The 24162-nt window shown below is 41.1% G+C and overlaps 1 protein-coding gene across 2 annotated transcripts in view; it reads right to left on the minus strand.

Annotated features, from left to right (window-relative positions):
- Window positions 1-24162, minus strand: part of LOC117396996 (hemicentin-1-like) — a 47465-nt gene that overhangs the window by 10594 nt on the left and 12709 nt on the right. For both annotated transcript variants that reach the window (XM_034909247.2, XM_059005537.1), the window contains 13 exons: window positions 22980-23131; window positions 22551-22704; window positions 21045-21234; window positions 20265-20359; window positions 18833-19019; window positions 18352-18449; window positions 9891-10044; window positions 9418-9536; window positions 7400-7558; window positions 6377-6490; window positions 5691-5743; window positions 4319-4469; window positions 2543-3104 (listed from right to left, as the gene is read on the minus strand). In XM_034909247.2, the coding sequence (XP_034765138.2) occupies window positions 2543-3104; window positions 4319-4469; window positions 5691-5743; window positions 6377-6490; window positions 7400-7558; window positions 9418-9536; window positions 9891-10044; window positions 18352-18449; window positions 18833-19019; window positions 20265-20359; window positions 21045-21234; window positions 22551-22704; window positions 22980-23131 (2188 nt within the window). The remainder of the gene's footprint in view (window positions 1-2542; window positions 3105-4318; window positions 4470-5690; window positions 5744-6376; window positions 6491-7399; window positions 7559-9417; window positions 9537-9890; window positions 10045-18351; window positions 18450-18832; window positions 19020-20264; window positions 20360-21044; window positions 21235-22550; window positions 22705-22979; window positions 23132-24162) is intronic.

The raw sequence follows: 24162 nt of genomic DNA on the forward strand, positions 1-24162 counted from the left end.
ACTGTAGTTGATTTTCAAGTGCATGTAAACCAAGTCAGTGTTTGGTATTGGAGTTAAAATTGCCAAAATGGGGGCTCCCGAGTGGCGCATCCAGTAAAAACACTCGCTAGAGTGCAGGATGCGCTCTATAGCCTGGACGTCGCCGGTTCGAGTCCAGGCTATTCCACAGCCGACCGTGGACGGGAGCTCCAAGGGGGCGGCGCTCAATTGGCCGAGCGTCGTCCGGGGGGAGGGAGGGTTAGGTCGGCCAGGGTGTCCTCGGCTCACCGCGCACCAGCGACCCCTGTAGTCTGGCTGGGCACCTGCGGGCTTGCCTGTAAGCTGCCCAGAGCTGCGTTTTCCTCCAACGCTGTAGCTCTGAGGCGGCTGCACGGTGAGTCTGCAGAGTGTAAAGAAGCGGGCGGCTGACGGCACACGCTTCGGAGGACAGCGTGTGTTCATCTTCGCCCCTCCCGAGTCAGCGCAGGGGTGGTAGCGGTGAGCTGAGCCTAAAAATAATTGGGCATTTCAAATTGGGGAGAAAATAATAAAAAAAACTGATTGGCAACGACTAAATTTATAAAAAAAAAAAAAATATTTGCCAAAATGAGTTGATGAAGAATTTGTATAAATAGCCGTTCGGAAATACATGATTTTAATTAACGCAAGATCAGCAAAAGATATGACCATGCCCCACTTGAATAATGAAGATCGCCTGGTTGCTATCAGCATGATTGAAGGCGGCCTGTCTGTGAGAGAAGTTGCCCGGAGAATGAGATGTTCTGCTTCAACAATCAGCAGACTAGTCCAGAGAAACCAGGAAGCTGGCTCTGTGAGGGATAGGCCACGTCACCACACCAGCCCAGGACCGTCACATCCAACTGATCCATGTGAGTAATCATTTTAAGACTGCAGTGGCTACAGTACAAGAAATTCCAGGGAGAAATAACTTGCGCATCAGCAGAATGTCAACAATAGCTCAGGTACTCCACAAATCTGGCCTGTATGGAAGAGTGGCAAGGAAGCCATTTCTGAAAATAAAAACATGTAAAATCCCACTTGGAATTTACTAAAAAGCATGTGGGAGACTCTGAAAAGATGTGGCAAAACAATCTGTGGTCCGATGAAACAAAAATTGGCAGCATCATGTTATGGGGATGCTTTTCATCGGCAGGGACTGGGAAGCTTGTCAGGGTAGAGGGCAAAATGGATGGAGCTAAATACAGGCAAATCCTTGAGGAAAACCTGCTTCAGTCTGCAAAAGACCAAAGACTGTGACAGAGATTCACTTTTCAGCAGGACAATTACCCCAAGCACACAGCCAAAGCGACACTGGAGTGGCTTAAAAACAAGAAAGTGAATGTCCTAGAGTGGCCCAGTCAAAACCCAGACTTGAATCTGACTGAGAATCTTTGGCAAGACTTGAAGATTGCTGTCCACCAACGATCCCCATCCAATTTGACAGAGCTTGAACAATTTTGCCAAGAAGAATGGGCGAATATTGCACGATCCAGATGTGCAAACCTGGTAGAGACTTACCCCAAAAGACTCACAGCTGTAATTGCTGCAAAAGGTGGTTCTACCAAGTATTGACTCAGGGGGTGAATACTTATCTAACCAAGACATTTCAGTTTTTTTTTTATTTTTCATTAACTGTTTCACAATAAAAATTCTCTTGCCTCTTCAAAGTGTTGAGTAGGTTGTGTAAATCAAAGTGAAAAAAAAATCCATTTAAATGCATCAAGATTTCAGGTTGTGACACAACAAACTGAAAACGTCCAAGGGGGGTGAATACTTACTATTTTCACTGTATGTTGAGAAACACAACATCATTTAACAGTTGGTGCCATTTACTATTTACTATTTTTTTTACAAGATAAAGAGATTTCATTTCTGATTACTTAACCAAAGAAAACATTTCCTAAGAGAGTTGTTTCACTTAGCTAAACCCGAAGATTAGCTAGATAAGGGTTTCCAGAGTGAACAATCTTGTGTAACTGTCATTTGATCTTACTGCTCTTTTTATTAAACCAATATGTAGATAAGGTGAAATTGCGGTTAAATATTTAAAGAAATACCTACGTCTGCTTAGAAGCATTCCCAAATGTGGTAAAAACAGAACATTTCAAACAAACAGATTTTGGTGGGTTTTCTGGTTTTGTTGATTAAGCATAAGTAGAAAAAACAAATTCGCATTTTAACAAACAACATGTGAACTCATGATTCTTCAAATGAAATTTGAGTTCATTACTTCTCTGCAAGCTAAACAAAACTAAATAAAGAACAACACTCAACAAAAACATTTTAGAGAAAAATACTAAAAGTGAAGAGGTCTTTGACATTGAAAAAGGCTTCTGTTCAAAACGTGTATCATTACATTTTTGTTTATTTTAGTTTTGAGTATTTGATAATACAAACTGAGCTTACATTTTGTAATCCTTTTTTAATCGTTTGACTCAAAAAACACACATTTTATTTCTCGTGGGTTTGTTTTCTGGCCGTTCTCATCCTTCTGCAGACAAAGCTATCAACAATTTTGTTTTGTAAAGTGTGAAATGCTTACTGTGCCATATCGTTGCTTGTTCTCATGGGCGATTGAGACGTGTTTTTCTTCGGCCATTCTGTCAGTTCAGAGTTACCCGGCTTTGACGAGTTGCCTGACCGGTTTTGAAGATGCTCTGCTGGGAGAGAGTGCAGGCTGCCCACTGTAGTAAGGTGGGAGCATGCATCCGGTGGGTGAGTCTGAGCCTCAGATAGAGGCTGAAGAGCTGTGATGGTCTGGGGAGTTTCTAGTTCTAACTGAGAAGAACTTTTGACCTCAGGTGTGTTAAAGTCTGCCATGGGGGCAGCATTTTGGATGGCTGTTGGGGCAGGGGCAGGTAGCTGGGTGGACTTAAGTGGTATCGGAAGCAGGGATCCAGGGCTGAATGAAGCAGTGAAGTCTGGGTCTTTTAAACTCAATGAAGGTATTGTAACAGCAAAGTCTTGTGCACCAGCTGAGCCGGTGGGTGTTTCGGAGGGTGTTGTTGTGTCTTCAAGGCCAGCTGAGCTTGGGGGATGTACTGTCAGAGTTGTAGTTGTATAGTAAGACACTTCTGTGGCAATCTTGTGGTGTGGAACAGGAGCTGAAATGATGAATTAGATTTAAAAATAGTGGTGTGCCAGTATATTTTGCACAGCACTGTCTAAATGGGAATATGTGCAAATTACTGTTCTCATAATAATAATATTGCACCTATTTTAAGGTGGCAGTGTTTAATAAATGTACAGTTGATGAATTCTTATTTACTTATTTAATGAGCTGGGATTCAATTACCGAATGTATCAATTATATTTAAGCAAGCTATATTCTGGATTAGGCCCCGTGTGCAAGGATATTACTGTGATTATAAATCAATGAAAACACTCAATTACTTTGTAATACTGTGAAATGGGGTTACAGTGTAACTTTTATTCCATAACTTTTTGGAATATAGGTGTACATGTGAGTTTCCTAATACTGAATAAATGTTAAAGGAATCAAGTGGCAATCAGATTATTTTTAATAATCTGTCCAGTATTCCAAGGCTTGGTGAAGACTTTGGGCACACTTACAAAAACATTCACAATCCACTTTTATTCTTTAAACAGGTAACATTGTACAATTGGGGACCTTTAAAAAAAGTCTGTTTTTTTCTCATAGTTTTAGTATGAAATTAGCAAGATTTTAACTCAAGACTTTAGGTCTGTAAAACCTTGAACTCCTATTGTAAAATGACTGATTATTATTATTATTATTTATTTCTTAGCAGACACCCTTATCCAGGGTGACTTACAATTGTTACAAGATATCACATTATACATTATTTCACATTATACAGATATCACATTATTTTACATACAATTCCCCATTTATACAGTTGGGTTTTTACTGGAGCAATCTAGGTAAAGTACCTTGCTCAAGGGTACAACAGCAGTGTCCCCCACTGGGGATTGAACCCACAACCCTCCGGTCAAGAGTCCAGAGCCCTAACCACTACTCCACACTGCTGCCCTACAGTATCATGTGATGTATGAACGTTTGCTGTATTTTGTTTGCTTGTAGTAATGTTAATACAGTGCTCGCTATAGTGCTCGGAAGCCATAGTTACAAGGCTGTGCTATTTGTGTTCCTCCTTATAATGAGAATGAAAGTGCTGGAAGTTTTGAATTACAGGGGAAATGCGAGCCACTACGTTATAACCATGTTATAACTGGTTCTGTGGTATAAAGGGCAGCCTTATAAAGGGGAACACTGTAAAAAAATGCTGTTTGGAAGACAAGTATATCTTTTAAATGTCAAAGAATGTAGCTGACTCACTTTCTCCTTTGTTCTCACTCCTAGCTGGGGACTCATTGCTTTGCTCTTGTATGATATTCTTTTTCAGTGAGGCATCGCTGGGGTTTTCATTCACTGGAGCTCGGCTGCTGAACAAGTTCTTCCATTCAGAAATGTAGCTTCTTTGCAGATTCTAGAAAACAGTAAACACTGATATTTAGCAACGTTGATTATTGATGCACTAAACATTGGCATGAACCCAACAATGGAATTCTGGTGGAGCAAGTGATGATTTACTGGATCATTTATTTAAAATTACAGTGCAATATATGGAGAATAATTGAATCACAACCCATACATTAGTCACCTTGACAAACAATGACTGTTGTAATTCACAGCCGACTGTCAAAGCATATGAAACACTTTTTTTCTTTTCCTCATTTACACTATTTCTTTAAAAATAGTTTTTAGAACTTTTAGAAAATAACACAATTTTGTGTTTATTATTTAGAGTTCCCAATTACTTTACCTCCAATTTTGTCACCAGTTTAGATTGTCCAATTAAATCACCGCAGCAATTTCCCATATAGTTCAGGGGAACTGAAGGTTCAGTGGGCGTCCTCCGATCCTACGACTGAGTCAGCTTCCTCTTTTATACCCAGGAACTCAAGAGAGGATGTCAGCCAGCTACCGGCCTCTGGAGGACCAAGGCCAGACCTGCAGGTGTCTGCTTGAGCTCACCAGGATCCTGGCCTCCCTAGCCAATGGGAGCACCAGAGCCAATGTGACACCCCTTCCGGAATCCCCAGCAAAGACCTGCGACATTGCACAGCCAGGACTCGAACCTGCACTCTCCTGACTCCCCTGAACACCACACGGCTGAGCAACTCTTTGTAATACTGTAAAAGTTTAACTCCTTCACAAAATGAAATCACGCTTTTGAATTAAAAATACTATTGTTGATGCACCTACAGTATCATGTGGTGTATGAATTGCATTACACTGTATTTTTGTTGTATGATTTGTTGTAACGTTAAGTGGGTCAGTAAAAAGCATCTAAATAACTCAAGCAGGAATTAGACGCAGAGCTGTTGAGACTAAGATATCTTTAAGGAATTTTAAACGTTATTGTCAAGAATTTCATGGGGCCTTTATACAACAACCAGCCAGGTATGTACCCTGAAAAGCCTAGGAACTAAAACCTTTGAATGATGGTAAAGATGACCCCCTATTATCCACCATGGCGGTTGTGACAATGTAACTGACTGTTTCAGTGATCTGCAGCTAATCCTCCACCATTCCTGTTGCTTTGATGGTAAGGTCATTGACAGCTACACAGAACAGATACAATGAAGCTCTCCCTTAGGATTGTTACAAACCAGCCATAAAATACCACTGGTGTGATTTAACTTACCCCTGAGCCGATTTCTTCAGCCTTTTCTGCTTCATCAAATCCTCGGTCGTGACCTTTAAATGAGAATGGATTTATATTTATACATCAAACCAACAAACAACATGTAGTCTTCATCTGTGCCGTATTCATAAAAGTTAGCTTGTGTTTTACCAATGCGCTCAATTAGCAACAGATCCAATAAATCTGCTATATTTGTTGTCAATACCAGCAAGTCATATAGCCACAAAATAAAAACTATAGAAAATAATCCTGTTGGAATAACAGCAATGCTTTTGAACTGGTCAAGCTGGTTCATGAGAATGCAATGCTTATACAAGAGATAGTTAAGGCCCTTCCAGCTCAAGTAACCCAATGGTGTTACTTAATCACTCCAATCAATGGCTTAAATCCTTTATTTATTTTGGAAAGCCCTTAAACAAGCTTTACAATGATGTTGTTTTTAGGTCAGTCCCTACATGAGGTCAAAGGTTATCAGACGCATTCTCACTATGTGGTTGGGCATCAGTTGCTCTTCTTTTGTTGGCACGATCTAGATGAAGATACTGTATATCACTTTGATATCAAACTGACACCTGCTCAGTTAGAAGTCTGAATATATCACTACGAGGCTTTGAAATACTGCTTTCTAACATGCGATACTGCCACCTAGAATCCCCTTTAGGTTACTGCAGCTGCTAGTCACTTACCCGATACTGTCATTGTTCCAGCCCTCTCATCCCTTCCAGCTGCATTTTCAGCAGTGCAGACATAGCTGCCTTCATCATGACGGCTTATATTGCTTATGTGAAGAGCTCCTTCATCTACAAATTCAAATATTCAGATACATTGCCAGCACTTTATATCCACACAGCTCAACACCACAGCTTTCTAAGTGGAGTCAAACCTGTTTAAAAGTGTTACTGAGCACCCTGCAGTGTTTAAAGGAGGCACTGCTCAACCCTTCCGTATCGCAGCGTTGTATTTTTAAACATGAACCTGATTGTTTTGATATTTTTATTCACACATCATGGGTCTAAAATCAACAATATATATTATTTATCTTTTACTTGGGAACGTTCAGCGGGAGAGAGAGAATTTCTATGCTAAGCATCATAATGTATCCTCCTGCAACAATGCTGGTTTTCTGTTCCCACAATATGCCATACATTTCAATCAGTTGCTCTTCTTTTGTGCAGAAGAAGTTTTTATTTTTATTTCTCCTGTCGAACGTTCCTGAGTAAAACTCCTCTGTTGATTTGCCCATTGTGTGAATTAAAATATCAAAACAATAAGGATTATGTTTAAAAATAAATCGCTGAGATACGGAGAACACAGGCTACAGCAAAGATACAGTAAAGTAATGTCTGTCTTGTAAAGACTGCAGGGGATTCAATAACACTTCAACATCTCTCATGTGAATGTGCCCCCACTTATTACCATCAAAACGCAACACAGCCAGTATTTATTAAAAAGATTATACACTATTTTAAAGAAAAATATTTCTTCCTTAGTACACTAGTTGAATACTTAATGCTTTAAAATGGTGTGCTGGTTCCAATAAAAAACATATATATATTTTAAATATTTTTTAACACTAGCGCCACCTAGTGTACAGCCATTGGCGATCTAATTTCTGTTTTGTATTGACGGTATTACACGTGCAGATGTAGCCTAGATTACATAGGTCTGTGGTCATTTGAAGCTATTTGCTCTGTATCACTTCTACTCACCGTCTTTATGCAGCTGCGGCTCTGCAATCTGGATTGAGTTTCCATTCCAGAACCAGGAATAGGTGATAGGCGAGTCCCCCACTGCCCCACAGGGCAAAACCACAGACGATCCCTCTGAAGACACCATTTCATTCGTGAAGGACACAATAACTGGAGGAACTGGAGCAACAGTGAAAGATAAAAAGAATAAAACAACTGCCAATTCAAACGGGTATGACAGTAAAACAGGAATACAAAACCAGTAGAGCTGCAACAATGAATCAATTATTGAATCGGCATGGCTTTTATTTTACAAGCCTCAATTAAACACTCATTGATTGATTATTTGCCCTTCTCTATTTGCAGCCTCAGGTATATATTATACACTAGGGGTAGCACTGAACAGTCAGCTGGTCGAATAGTAAAGTGACAGATGACCTCAGAAACTGGTAGTCGACTAATCGCATGTCACGCGACAGTGAAGTAATTGTGAAGCGTGCGGTTTCAGATGGATGGAAATGCAGCTGGTTACAATCTATTAACATATAAATGACATTTTAGAAAATAAATAGTTTTTAGAAAGCCGTTTTAAACTATAGTGCACAAACAGCAACAGTACGTTCACAAACAGAGCACCAGACATGATCAAATACATGATTTATTAATATATGGAGACTACTGAACCTACAGTATTCAACTATTTTTTACCACAACTGTTTCACTTAGAAGTCATTCTACCCCTATTATACATTATGCATGGTTTAGTTGTATGAAAACTTTTGGAAGCAGTCTACTTGTTTTTTGCTTCATGTTTTTCATGTTTTAAACTTTATTACCAATAAAGTATTCTCAGTGCATATGTTATACATTACTATACTAATATGCACATGCATGCTTTCAGTTGTATTTGAAGACTTTTGTGAAGAACCAAGTGCTTTCAATGCATTGATTATTGTAAGCACCTTTATACTATTATTTTGAGGACATAGAAATGACTATACCAAGTTTCATTAATCTAATGAGCGGTTCTCAAGAACATGATTAAAGACACAGCCTTCATTAGCATGGTAACATGGCTCTATGTAAGTACTGCATGCATATACACATATGAGAAGTGTCTCCCATATATAAGCTATAAATAAGGTATTGTTTCTTTGATGTGGTTGTCATGGAATCACTCCAGTTTATAAACAATGCTTTCAATAGCTCCCAGGAAATCTACGAGCTGGAACACACAAGAGCTTCCAGGGAAATAAAGTACTTTGCAATAAGACAGCCCACTTCAATGGGCAGGACTGGCATAATATGTACATGTTTTTTCATGGACAGACTGCATTTACTGTTCTATCAAGTATCTATTTATTCACATCAGTCATATGAAATAATTCAGCTTTTTAATTGTACCATTCAAACATAAGAAAATGCCTAATTATACCCTAATTTACAAGGTTTCTAAGCGTTTTTGGTGTTATACATTTCCCATGGTTTATCAAAGTGAATCGTGCTTTCATGTGCTAGTACACTTTGCTATGCTGTTACCATGGTTATAAGGCACCACTATGAACTCCTGCACAATTCAAAAACACATTGAAAGAAGTCAGCTAAAACTGTGTTCACAAAACTGACCTCACCTGACCTGATGCAAGCAGGATCTGACTGGTCAAAATGTCATCAAGATCCTCCATGAACACACACCAGCGCTGTGTCCGATGCTTCGCCCAGAAATTGGTAACTGATATCATTGCTTAATTTCTGTTAATAACTAGTGGCCTAGTGTCGAATGATAACGATAGTGCTGTAAAGTGTGATTCTTGGGATGAATAAATGGAACTTGTTAAATTCTGCTTCAATCCTTGTTGTGTCGCTCCTTCACACACAGAGAAATACATGAATAAATCATTTAGTTTCCTTACAGGGTGATATAAATGAAGAAAGCTCATAGGTAGATGTCATTTTTGGTCACAAAAACTATTTATTTTCCCCCAAACCTTTAATAATGTTTGTAAATAAGAGAAAACGACAGTAAGCATGTCTTTTACCTGTCACTTGCAGGACAGCTGTCTCTCGGGATTGCCCTGCTAGATTCTTTGCCTCACAGGTGTACGCTCCCTCATCATAGGCAAGTACTGAGGAAATGTACAAAGTCTTGTTTTTAAACCTGAGAAACAAAATACAGACTTGTCAACCCTGTAGACACTATTACAAATATACTTCATGTCAGAAATATAACAAAACTTAGATCGTGTTTCACCTTGGCTGATGCTGAGATGATGGTTCCTGCTTTGGATGATTATTCAATGCTCTTTTCATTGGCCTATCTAATGGGCTTATGAGTGACACTGCAGTCTCTGATAGCTGCTGCTTGAGCAATGTACTGTGTGCTGCGCAATACAGCTAATATTAATGGTGTACTGCACAGCCACCTGCTGGACATTTACAAAACTGCAGTTTGACTCAGAGAGAGCAGTCAGAACCAGGATTCAAAGCAATATTAGAAACAGACCCATCTTACCCTAATGTAATCCTTCCTCCTGCCACGACAGCTTGCCCTCGTCTGTACCAGTGAATGGAGGGAGATGGCTGTCCCAAGGTGTGACACTGGAATGAGGCGCCCGATCCCAGCAGCACTGTGTTCAGCTGTGGTGACACTGTAACTTCAGGAGGGACTGAAGCACAAACAAAATAAAATGTTATAGATTCAATATTTCATACCATTGTAACGATCACTCTGCACAACTGAGAAGCAGTTGCACTGTCCTCCCTAAGGAGATACTACTGGCCCTATTCCTATAGCTAAATAAGTCAGCAAGAGTGACAGACAGCAAAAGCAGGGACGTCAGAGGTGTCAATTTCAAGAACAATCGGTTTATTATTGTGAACAATAATGTCAACAAATGAAAAAATGAACAAATGAATGAAATGAATAATAAGAAAGGAATTCAAATAATTGCAGGTAACAGGTAAGAAATAAGATGGTACAGATAAGTATGTAGGGACAAACAGAAGGCTAAACAGTATCACCCAACAGAAATTAATGTAGTGTCCGGAGGGTCTCCAATAAACCCACACTCACAAACACAACACACACAGATAGACAAAAGATGGTGGGAGAATGACAGGTAGGCCCAACAAGTCCAGTAATAGCAGGGTAATTGAAATCCATACAAAGTAACAAAATAACAAAAAAATACAGGAAACAAAGTATCAAATTAAAGTAGAAACAATCCAAACAAAAAAGAAATGATCTCACCCACAAATAAGGTAGTCCAGCAAAGTGTCCCGAAATGATGGTGATTGTAGAAAGTTGAAAACATTGAGTACGTTGAAATTGTTGAGACTGTCCAGTAGTGTTGAGTTGAATGGTGAACAGTTGTTTGGAAAAAATCAGGAGGATCAGGAAAAAATGGAGGCTGTCACACATAAAACAACAAACACTAAACAGACCTAGAAAAACAGCTAAACTTAAACAAGTAACAGTGAAAACAAAAAGAGCAGTTTAGACAAAGCGCAGTGACAAAAGAAAATGAACGGATGCACTGGAATTATCTAAGGATGGTAATGGATTCACTGAAATTTAAGTAGAGAAAATGCTGTAGTTGAATGGATTCCTCTGAGAAAGGGAGTCTCTCTCAGGCCTGATTAGCCATCTTTAATACAACTGCTGGCTACTAAGGAGCTCTGAGATTGGAGGGGTGGAAATCTGAATGAGCCAATGGGGAGAGAGGATGAACAGAGGGTGGTTGCAAGGAACTATGGGAAATGAAGTTTTGACCTGGCCAGGCTACTGACCCTAATTAAAGGGACAGGTGGGTGAGACTTACACCCACATTATGTAGCATGGGAATTGCTACATATTCCCCCCCCCCACACTGGAGGTGCAAGGGACGAACGCCATAGTAGCGTTTTAAATTAACAATATTGACGGTATCCTCTTTGACATAATCTGGCTCCCCCCACTTGACTTTGTAGTTGTTGGGTCCAAGTCTCTTGGTTACAAGAGCTGGCCCAAACCATTTAGGGGCAAGTTTTGCGGAAAACTTTCCGGAGGCATCAGATAAGGGGTGAGATCTTATCCAGACTAACTCACTAACTCACCTTCTTCATACTGACAGTGTGCTCTCCGGGCATTGTAATTCCGAGCTTGCCGTTTCTGAGCTTTGGCAACGTGATCCCTCACCTCTTCGGCAATCTGCTGCTGGCGATCTAGCAGTTGGTAGGGATCGGTGGATGGAGCAGGAGCAACAGCGATTAATCGGTCCAATGGGCCTCTGATGGTCCTTCCGAGCGCTAGTACTGCAGGAGAGAAGCCAGTGGTTTCATGTTTGGCGGTGTTGAGGGCGAAACGAAACTCGGGTAGCCACTGATCCCACAGCTGATGGTTTTTCCCGACGAAAGATGCAACCATGGTCTTTAAGGTGCGGTTCACGCGTTCTGTCAGGTTGGTCTGTGGGTGGTAGCTGGTGGTGAGTTTTTGTACTACTCCCCAGGTCTTGCACACCTCTGCGAGTAGCTGGCTCGTGAACTGAGGTCCACGGTCTGAAAGAATGTGTTGCGGTGTTCCCCATCGAGTGAATATTTCCTGCGTCAAAATGTTCACAATCTTGGTGGTCTTACTGTCCCGCAATGGAAACAGCTCAACCCACTTTGTGAAGTAATCAACAATGATCAGGATGTAAGTGTTACCTTTTTTACTTCTGGGGAAAGGTCCCATTAGGTCCAGACCCAGCATCTCTCCGGGCTCCTTCACAGTAGTGGACTGGAGTTGACCTGCAGGTTTGGTGTTGGACGGTTTGTACTTCTGGCAGGTTTGACACTCCTTTATGTGGTGCCATGTATCTTTACGGATGGAGGGCCACCATGCAACCTCCAACATGCGCAACAGGGTCTTCATCCTGCCCAGGTGACCTCCCAAAGGGTTGTCATGGTAGTGGTGGAGGAAGGAATCCGTCAGCTGTTCCGGAATTACCAGCTGGTATCGGAATCCCTGTTTAGGAATGGGCACCCGGCGATACACAAGTCCCTGCTGTTGGATGAAGGAGATGCGGTTATCATTGGCAGTATTGGAAGCAATGTCATTGATGATGTCAGAGATAGCTGGGTCTTTGGACTGAGCGGCCGCAATCTGGTCCATGGTGGTGGGAAGATCCATGCTACTCGCAGGGGCATTGCTAACACACACTGATGCAGAAGGAGTTGAAGGTGGTACAAGTGGAGCTCTGGAGAGTGCATCAGGTACAAGATTCAGACTACCTTTCCTGTAAATAACGGTAAAAGTGAATTGTTGTAGGCGAAGAGTCCAGCGGGTCAGTCTGGAAGAGGTTTTTGGGTTATTGAATGCCCAGGAGAGTGCAGCGTGGTCAGTGACAACCTCAAACTCCATCCCCTCCAGATAATGCCGCCATTTTTCTACTGCCCACACGACAGCGAGACACTCCTTTTCAGATGTGGAGTAGTTTTTTTCGGCAGAGTTCAGTAATTTGGAGGCGTAGGCTATTACCTTCTCATCATCTCCTTCTAGCTGAGTCAGAACCGCTCCAAGTCCTACATCGCTGGCATCAGTAAAGACTCGGAACGTCTTGTTGATGTCCGGGTGAGCGAGGACTGGAGGACTGATCAAAGCTTCTTGGAGGAGTTTGAAACTCTTCTGGCACTCTCTTGTCCATTTCCAGGGGACATCTTTCTTTTTCAAGTTGTTAAGTGGGGCAGCAATATCCGCAAACCTGGGGATGTACTTGTGGTACCACCCTGCCAAACCTAGGAACCGTTGAACCTCCTTCAAGTTGGTAGGAATGGGATATTCCTGGATGGCTTGGAGCTTGTGGGGATCAGCAGCTACACCCTCACCTGAAACCACATGACCAAGGAAATGGAGAGTGTGTTTAAAGAAGTGGCATTTTTTGAGATTGAGTGTAAGACGGGCCAGATGAAGTTTGTGGAAGACAGCTTCGAGGTCTTGAAGATGCTGCGCTGAGTTTGGTGAATAGACAATGATATCATCTATGTAGACAAAACAGATCTTCCCTCGGAGGTCTCCTAACACTCTCTCCATCAGCCGTTGAAAAGTGGCTGCAGCATTTTTTAACCCAAATGGCATTACATTAAATTGATAAAATCCAAAGGGTGTAGTAAACGCAGTCTTCGCTCTACTTGCTGAGTCCATCGCCACTTGCCAGTAACCCGAGCGTAGATCAAGGGAACTGAATACCGCAGCACCACTCAGGGACTCCAGGATGTCATGAATGAGGGGCATGGGATATGCATCAAAGACAGTCTTTGCATTCAGCTTTCTGTAGTCCACACAGAACCTGTAACCACCATCTTTCTTCTCTGTGAGCACCACTGGAGAGGACCATGGGGAGTTAGATGGCTCTATAACTCCGTCCAGAAGCATGTCTTGGACGTGTTCCTTGATTAAAGCCTTCTTCAGTGGAGAAGCTCTATACAGTCGACCCCGAACAGGGACTTCGTCCTCAGTGGAGATGGAGTGACGGGTGACTGTTGTCATTCCCAACTTATCAGTGCAGACTGAAGACCACTTTTGCTGGAGGTTCTGGAGTTGTTGCTCGACAGGAGATGGTTCCGCTGAGGTGATGGTCATGGTCACCTTCGCCGGTTGGCATGGTTTTGGATCAGAGGTGGTAGGTGGCTGGCAAGATGTATGGAAGTAGAGGCTGACACTCGATAAGGACCTGTCCCAGGAAGCTTCCCCCTCATACCGTGGCAAAAAAGGATGGTAGGAGAAATCCTTCTGATGTTTGACACCATACTGCCTATTGACAATGTCAATCTGGGTATGAGTTTTCTCCAAGAAATCCAAGCCTAGAACAAGGGGAAACGTCAGGTGATGATCCTGTAGGACATATGTGCCTAGAAACCAGATCTCTCCGTGGAGAAGGTAAGTGAGGCGAACTTGACCTTTGGCCTGGTGTGACTGTCCATCTGCCAGTATGAAATACTGATCCTGTGCAGACTCCAGCTCTTCCCCTGGATGAGCTATCTTCCTCCAGAGACTCTCTCTCATCAGAGTGAAGGTGCTCCCAGTGTCCAGGACTGCAGGCCCTTGGAGCCCTCGAACGCCCACATCCACGATCAGCAGAGTCAGGCTTGCAGCAGGAACTACATTTTTCTTCTCCTGGCTTCTAACCATGCTGACCTCTGCCGGTTTCTTCATAGCTCCTTTATGGCTCCTATTGTCCTGAACAGCTTTGCTGGATTTTGCCTTGACCCAGTATTCCCGCTGAGCAGCGTTGTCTCTCTCCACCTGGGTCCCGATGCGCACCAGTTCTGCCACTGTCTTCACTGTTCCCCTAAAACAGCTTGCCAGTTTGGGATTACAGCTGTTTAGAATGCGACAAACCAACTCAGTCTCCTCCAAGTCTGGCTTCCAGCGCAGACATAGGGCACGGTAGTCATAGGCGAAGTCAAGGATTCGCTCGTCAGGAAGTTGGAATCTGGAGCGAAGTCGGTCTTCCACTTCGGTCTGGAAGTCAGACGGCAGAAAGGCTTGACGGAAGACAGTCTTGAACTGTTCCCAGGAGTGGATTCCCTTGCGCTCTGCAACCCACCAGCTCTTTGCTGAGCCTTTCAGCACACTGGACATGGTTGCCAGGATCTGATTTGGTGTCATGGGTCGTAGCGCTAGGAATTCATCACATTTGTCCAGGAAGTCAATGGCATCGCTGCTGGCCTCCCTGCCAAACTCTGGGAAGTTGATTTTAATGGGCAGCTTTGCTTGGGAAAGACTTCCTTCAGTTCTGGAGCCATGGTAATCAGCAGACCCACCGTCAAAGGAGAATTGTTGTGGTGCAGACTGCTTTCTAGAGGAGAGAGACGGCAAAGAAAGTGGTAGACGAGGGGTGCTGGTCTTTTTGAAGAGTTTCTTAATCTCTTCTCCCCACAGCACATCGCGGCGTTTCAGGCACTTCACCACTTCCTTATCCATTTCGTCAAGGGCCTCTTGCCTTCGATTCTCCATATCTGTGAAGCGTCCTTCGATGTAACCTCGCAGGACCTGTTCACGATTAATGCTGCTCTCCTGTAACTCAGACAGCTGTGTTTCCAGTTGCTCAACACGGTCAGTGAGATGGGAACAGTACTCAGTCAATTGCCCTATCACAACACTGTCAGTAAGGTTCCCTTCATCATCATCGCCTCCAGAAAGATCTGCCCCTTCCTGTGTAATGTACAGGTCACTAATGCGGGTGGTTCTCTCTGTGATAGGCTCTCTGATAGTCACATGGGGTCTATCTCCAATCTCAGAGAAGTTTAGCGAAGTCAAGGTCTGATTTTCCATTTCTGACATTAAGTTCCCAACAATTTAAACTGATGAATTTAGATTTGAATTTAATGACACAAAGGGTCCCCGTACGGGCCACCAATTCTGTAACGATCACTCTGCACAACTGAGAAGCAGTTGCACTGTCCTCCCTAAGGAGATACTACTGGCCCTATTCCTATAGCTAAATAAGTCAGCAAGAGTGACAGACAGCAAAAGCAGGGACGTCAGAGGTGTCAATTTCAAGAACAATCGGTTTATTATTGTGAACAATAATGTCAACAAATGAAAAAATGAACAAATGAATGAAATGAATAATAAGAAAGGAATTCAAATAATTGCAGGTAACAGGTAAGAAATAAGATGGTACAGATAAGTATGTAGGGACAAACAGAAGGCTAAACAGTATCACCCAACAGAAATTAATGTAGTGTCCGGAGGGTCTCCAATAAACCCACACTCACAAACACAACACACACAGATAGACAAAAGATGGTGGGAGAATGACAGGTAGGCCCAACAAGTCCAGTAATAGCAGGGTAATTGAAATCCATACAAAGTAACAAAATAACAAAAAAATACAGGAAACAAAGTATCAAATTAAAGTAGAAACAATCCAAACAAAAAAGAAATGATCTCACCCACAAATAAGGTAGTCCAGCAAAGTGTCCCGAAATGATGGTGATTGTAGAAAGTTGAAAACATTGAGTACGTTGAAATTGTTGAGACTGTCCAGTAGTGTTGAGTTGAATGGTGAACAGTTGTTTGGAAAAAATCAGGAGGATCAGGAAAAAATGGAGGCTGTCACACATAAAACAACAAACACTAAACAGACCTAGAAAAACAGCTAAACTTAAACAAGTAACAGTGAAAACAAAAAGAGCAGTTTAGACAAAGCGCAGTGACAAAAGAAAATGAACGGATGCACTGGAATTATCTAAGGATGGTAATGGATTCACTGAAATTTAAGTAGAGAAAATGCTGTAGTTGAATGGATTCCTCTGAGAAAGGGAGTCTCTCTCAGGCCTGATTAGCCATCTTTAATACAACTGCTGGCTACTAAGGAGCTCTGAGATTGGAGGGGTGGAAATCTGAATGAGCCAATGGGGAGAGAGGATGAACAGAGGGTGGTTGCAAGGAACTATGGGAAATGAAGTTTTGACCTGGCCAGGCTACTGACCCTAATTAAAGGGACAGGTGGGTGAGACTTACACCCACATTATGTAGCATGGGAATTGCTACACCATAAAACATCTTATTATACCTTGACTTGAAATAAAACGTCAATCCATATAGCAGTACTGAGCAGTAATACATTTATTGATCAGTTCTGACGATATGTATTTATTCTGTACGTATATGTGGTCACATACTGAAGTTTCTTTTTAATACGATGTTTAAATAAAAAGTTAAGATGCACTGCATTATATATTAGATGCAAAGGCTGAACACCTGCAATAGGTATCATGCACTATGTGTAAAGACTGTATGACTGATTCATTTGCGAAGCAAATATATAAGAGATGGATATAACAGCCTTATCACCCTGATTGAGTGCCCCAGCCTCCCTTACTGTGTATGTCTAAGGCAGGCTGCTAATGATCAAGCTTTAAATACCCTGTATTCAATGTGCTGGCTGTCATGACATGGGAGATATCTCCCTCATGTATTGCATGGGATCTCACAAATTCAATCCTTTTGCTTTTTTTTAAGCAGTCGTCTAGTTTTACCAGTTTGTTTTTAATAGGGAGCTTTCTTCACTCAATTCATGTCTATACAAGTCACCAGGAGTTTGTAATCTGCCGGCAAAAGACACTTCCTCAACTGATGGCAGCATTATCAGTGAGAAGCAGACGTGAAACTGGACCGTTTTCCATATCTGGAAAGCCTTTGCAACAAATCGTCCGAATTTGCTTTTATTATTAGACTGTAACGTTTCACATTTCCGCCTTATCAATTCCTAGTAAATACTTTTTAGGGAGGTATTGGAATTGACATGTAGGACTCTATTTTACAAGCAAAGGCAAAGTATGACAGGAATCAAATAATTGAAATGCATAACCTACTGTAGCAATATTTTCCTACAGCAATAAATGAACTGCTTAAAAGTCTTGCAGTTGCATGCTGTTATTGTATAATTGTTGTATTCTTAAAGACTTCAAAGGCTTTTAGGTTTCTAATACACGGAATCAACAATACATGGCTGGCAGTGAGATATGTAGAGCCTGTTTATCCAACTTGCTCAGAATAGACACATCACATTAATCGTCCCCCATTCATATACAAAAAGCTTTGAGTAATACATCCCAATCCGTGCAATAGTACCTCGAATATTTAGTTTGAGAAATTATTATCAAAGTCTGCAATGCATAATATATATGTTTGGAAGATGTTTGGAGTTAAATTAAATATTTGGAGACTATGATACATTTGAACACTCCATGTGTAAATAAATCATTTAAAAGTGAGTTCATCTTATTCATAGCTGTTTATAAGAGACAAGATTCATGCAGCACTTGAAGTATATGGCATTGTAGCTTGAAGTGTCTATAATGCAGCTTCTATTTTGGTACAGTATGTAAATACAGTCCATTTAATGGAGAAAAGCGATTGCCAAGCTCTTTAAGAGCTCATTGAAAAGTGGATTTATTAAACATTGAACCTTGACAGCTTTAAATAAACAGAAAATGAGACTTACCCAACACGTTTAGATACAATTTTCCAGAGGATACTGAACGGCCCAGATAAGGATTTGCTGCTCTGCAGAAGTATATTCCTCTGTCTACTTCTTGGATTCTTGAAAATAAAATCCATTATTTGCATTTATTATACTGTACATAAACATACAGGCAGAGTCATGTAGCTATAGTTATTGCTCTAGAGTCTATGTTCATCAACAGAGATAGAAGAACTGGGTGAAACCAAAACCTGGACTTAAACCAGCATTGCAAATCACTGATTTATAGTACAGGCCATGCAGAACAATAATACCCATCTCTAAGTGTACAGTACTACTGCAGTGCTATTAGGGAAAGAAATGTAAGACATCATATGCATCTAAACAATAATCCTTCTGTCTGCTCTACCTTACATGCAATAACTGTTTATTCACATCTTACTCATATTCATATCTATATTTAAAAATGAGGAGTTTTGTATCAATTCAAAATCACAAATACCTCTTAAAAAAAAGATCTCCGCTCTCTAGAACTGTAAAGTGTGGCTTGTTCTTTAAAATCCTGCTGTTCATAAACCAGGTGACAGTGGCTGGCGGCCTGCTGGAGGGAGGCCTGCAGGTCAGAGTGACAGCCTCCCCCTCCACGGCAGTGACGTTGGCAGGCTGCTGCTCGAAGCTCCAGTCCATCACTGCACGGAGAGAACAGCACAAGTCAATCACTGACACACACAGAATGTACTGTTCCTACACACACAGCTGCTACTTTACTATACTTAAGCTTGGGTGCCCTGCCCCTTATGTTATAAGCATTAGTCCAGTACCAAGTGTACCAACACAACAGATTTCATTACTGGTCATGTTATGCAGTGCAACACAACAAATATAGAGTTGTTTCACTTTGAATTTGCTTGTCTTTTTGGGGACTCACAGCATAGTAAAGGTTAGTGAAATTATGATTTTGATACTGATTATTATTCATCAATGGGCCAACTGAACTTAATTCTGATTTTACTTAGGTCCCAGGGGAATTTTGTCAGATTTCACGTACGTCCGACAGTGCTTAGGCCAATGTAGTGTTTGGCTGATTTTTCCGGTACCCATCTGGACCTGAGCTGACTACAAGCCCAAAGCAAAGTAAAATCCTGAATGATACAGTAACATTAAGTATACTGTAAAGTCTTCTATTCAAAAGCGTAACTCAACTGTATTACAAACACAACTACTAGCTGTGGTGCGTTTTCCTGCAGCTAGCCGGAGATATTTTAAATAGGGGATTCATCACACTGACACACCGCTGTGCCCTCCCACTTTATTACTTACTATCTTTTTATTAGCACTGGGAAGCAAGGTCAATAAGCAAAACAACGATTTAACTCACTCATTCTCACTGTATGTTAGTTTGGGAACTAGCCAACATACACCCAAAACACACAAACAAAAGCAACCAGTGTGTATCCTATAGACACTGAAAGAACGCGTTTACTCATCATGTTCATAGTGCAGTTCACTGTATTTTGTTTCAATAGTAGTGCACACAGTGAATACCATCTGTGCTGTTTCTTTTATTATTTGAGCAATTCTCAGGATGGCTTACACATCAAAACTCCAGGACAATACTTATGCAGAGATAAACACCTAATTTTGTCCAGCTACAAAAAAGCACAACAACTTCTAAAATAAACAATGGCAACTATAAAAAATAAACACTAAAAATAGAAGTGCTAATTATTAGATTCTACAGTCCAATTTATGATAATAATATACTATTGTACCTAAGAACAATGTTCTGTTGTCTGATGAGGGAAGTGAAGAAGTACATAGCAGTAGTAGCATAAGGGGCAGAGAATTAGGACACAGCTCGCTGTTGTCAGGCCTTGCTGTATAAGGAACACTAGGAGTAGTATTGATAGAGGTAAGAGAAATGAAGACAGTACCAGCAGGGAGCAGGTACGCAGCCGGAGACGTCACTGCTTCCTCTGCATTCCTGGCTTCACAGTAATAGTGCCCTTCGTCTTCCAGAGAGACGTTTCTGAGAAAAACAAGCAGCAATTAGGAAGCCAGCAAAATTACTGAAAACCAATCTCTAAAATACCAAGATAAAAGCAATCGTCATTTTAAATGATTGACAGTGTTGTTGTCCATGCCCACTCCTTTGTATTTAGGAACAGGATAAGCAGTTTCATTAAATTGATTAACATGATTTTTGATTGATTAAAGGTGTGCAATTAGTCTTTCATAGATTGAAAGCTTTTAGCGATCAGAATTTGGTGCATTACAGTGACTACAGGGCTATGACTGTGGTTAGGCTCAGTTCGAGGTATAGCTGTGGTGATACATAAAGAGTCCCATTCTAAATTGGCAGAAATCATTCTGGATTAATAAATAGTGCAAAACGATCTTACTGTTAACCACTAGATGGCAGCATATACACACTAGCTGTTCACTAGGTGGTGCTGGATCCTAAACCAGAACAAACTGATCGACAGCTCAAGAGCTGTTCGTGATCTCAGGTCAAAGCATGTTAACACAGAGTATCACAGATTGAATAAAGCACATAGCTGTGCCAGAAATAGCACTCAGAATGACTGGGAACACCATGAAAAGGCAAAAGGACAGAACTATACAGATATAATAATGCAAAGCTACTTTAACTAGAACATAAGCAAATTGATCTCACAGCTAACGATCCTAACTTTGAAATAATAAGGGCTTACTTAAATACAAGCAGCTGGCCTCCTTCTTCAAGTGCCAGGTGTGTTGTGTTCTCCAGAGGCCTGTTGTTTCTGAACCACTGCACAGAGGGACGGGGGAATCCGTGGACAATGCATTTCAGCACAGCCTCCTTTCCAGTTGCTATAGTGAGGTCAGCTGGACTCTGAGCAATCACCAGTTTGGATGGTAAAACTAGGTCAAATCAACACAGCAGTATTCAGAAATCAGTTAAAGCTGCAGTGTCCAGGGATTATTGTTGCCATGGACATTTTTGTACAGTTTGATTTTATTCATAAAAACAGAAAAAAAAAACAATCAAGCTTTGTGAATATGAATATTGATATGCTATATATATATATTCTCTCAAATGTTTTTGAAAGAATAGTGAAACATATGAAATTACATTAATGTTCATTTCAGTGCTATCTGGAGGATGTCAGGGTGACATCTTGGTATAAATCTCAGAGTTGTAAGTATTCTGTTTAGTATTTGTCATCATGTTTATGCTTTTATTCAGCTTGAACAAGTCTTAAACAAATGTATCAAAGATACAGAGGATTTAAATGTAACATTGCTGTGCAGTTTTGAAAGAAACACATTTTATATTAAGCCTATCAGCTACTACACGGTAAACAATTCTGTTTGCAAGCCTTGCTTTCAGATCATGCCAGGTTATTTCACCTGGGGGGTGAAATTGTACCCACCACTTCAATGGCCTCTTTCACTATTGACTGACGTACTTTCAGCCAGAAACAGAGTTTGACCCAGAAGGCACTGCTGCTGTGAAATGACCTAGGAAGTGCAAGTGTAACAGATTTTCTGAGAGCAAGGCATTTGACTGAGAAATGAGCTTAACCAAATGTAGTACAAGATATCTTGTTTTAAAATGTTTGCTTTTAAAACTGCACCACTGAGACCTGTATGTACTGTAGCTAATAAAAGTGCTAAACAGATTTATGGAATTATGTGTTTCCTCCAATAGGCACACTGTGTAACAAGCTAATAAATGGCAAATAAACCCTTTGTACTGTGGATTAAAAAAAGCACAGCGAAATACCAGAAAAATGCCATCGTCATGGTTTTTCAATCACTGTGAAAAGCAGGCTGTCACAAGTGTGTTGATGAATTGCTTTTGTTACGTGTAATGATATATAAAGCATTTAATAGTCTCTCCACACACTCTCTATTCAGGTCTGTCTCATTCAGACACTATTGTATCAACAGTATTGACAACGCTCAAGAGAAGCACTTCATTTTCTCATTCACAGTATGGGCCTAAAAGGTGTCATCCTTATAATGGTACATAGATATTGAGTAAGTACAGCACAAACACAGTAGCTGCCATTCATAAATTGTACCCGATTTTACTTTTTCGGGCTATATTGTAATTTGAAATGTTATTTGAGGGAACAAAACAACGTGTCTTCACCCATTTCATTCACTGTCATAATACCAAATGGCATTAGCAATTGCATGAGCGTATCAGAGAATATAGGGCTCATTCAAACCTCGCACTGTGAGAATGGCTGCTTCACTGTACACATCAGTTCCAAGCAGAGGGTTATGCGTTACACACACGTATTCGCCTTCATCTTCTTGGGATACCACAGGAATATGCAACGTCCCAGAGACCTTCATGTGATTGCCTCCTCCATACTGACCCTTATCAACGATGACAAAAAGAAGATTGGGTTTTTGTTATCAAAGATTAAATACTGCAAAAATGTAGGACAGGCATGTTTGTCATTATTAAAAGTCACCACAGTGCAGTGGCACTGGAACAGTTTTTAAAGTGGGGGTGCTGAAAGCCATTGAATAAAACTGCCACATCTGTATATGGAAGCCATGCAAAGACAGGGGGTGCTGCCGCATCCCCAGCACCTTTAATTCCAGCACCCCTGCCACAGTGGACAACTTTTTAATATGAATAGGCTTACCTGAAATTGAATTCCTTTAGCCAACGGCTTTCCTTCCTTCTCCCATCTAATCTGAGCCGAAGGTCGACTGTCCCCAGAAACACATTCGAAGAATGCGCTCTCTCCTGCATTTACGGTCTGAGAGACCGGACTGTAAAACACTGGAGCCATGTCTACAAGGAAAAACAAAAAAGGTTAAAATATAGGGAATAAACATCGATAACGGAGCACAATAAATAGTCAAAAGTTTGGAACACAATGGAAAGTAATGACCAGTCCCACATATTGCCATATAATGCTTGCCAACTACTTCAGTATTGCATCATTCCTACTGTGCATAGAGAAGTTATGGTGTGGTGTGGGGTCATTTTGGGGCCAATGTTTTGTGGTTCTCTCTTTGATTGAGCATACCTACTATGTGCAAAGATAGCAGTGATTTAGTCGCGTTTATTTCAGTAAATGCAAGGCTAACACTATGCTTGAGTTTGCAATTAAGTCATGTGTATGTTAGAACTTTCAAAACTTTCCAAAGGAGTTCTGGTTTTGGTGGTTGTCCACATTTCTATAGGCACTAAAGGAAGCCCCTGCAGACAATCCCATACAGAGATCATGGAGACTGAAACCCTCTCATCTATGAAGAGGGGAAGCTCACTCTTCTGAAGCAACAATATGAAATACCTTTAATTATGATTTAAAGAACCAGGGATTTGAAATAAATGTAGCAATCATTTTCACTGAGCTGCTCATATCTTGTGTTTAATTGAGGAATTGCAGATTTCTACACAGTAACTTCTAAACGTCTGCACATCCTTCTCTGAGTTTATACCACTTCCTGTGATATAGGTCAGTTTCCATGGTCTGGCTAAAAAGGCCGAGCATATGAGTAAGTCTGACACAGGAAGTACAAGTTTACCAGGAAGAGCAGTCCATATTATAGAGAAGAAAAGACAAGCAAAGTGCACAAAAGATATTCAGCGCAAAGATTATGGGACCAACAATATTGTTGCTAATGCAAATAAGTAATAAAATGCATTTTCAAGCTTCAGTACAGTATTCCACAAACATGGCGTCTGTTTACAATACGTCTTCCATACTTTAGTCTTCTGAGTGCTACTTGTTGGCCTGTTTGTTTTCCGTTCCTTTGCGCTCCTCAATTCTAGTTCTTGATGTAGGGGAACAAGAGCTTCCCCCCTGGCAACACGAC

This window comes from Acipenser ruthenus, chromosome 31 (genome assembly GCF_902713425.1).
Source record: "Acipenser ruthenus chromosome 31, fAciRut3.2 maternal haplotype, whole genome shotgun sequence".
Lineage (NCBI taxonomy): Eukaryota > Metazoa > Chordata > Actinopteri > Acipenseriformes > Acipenseridae > Acipenser > Acipenser ruthenus.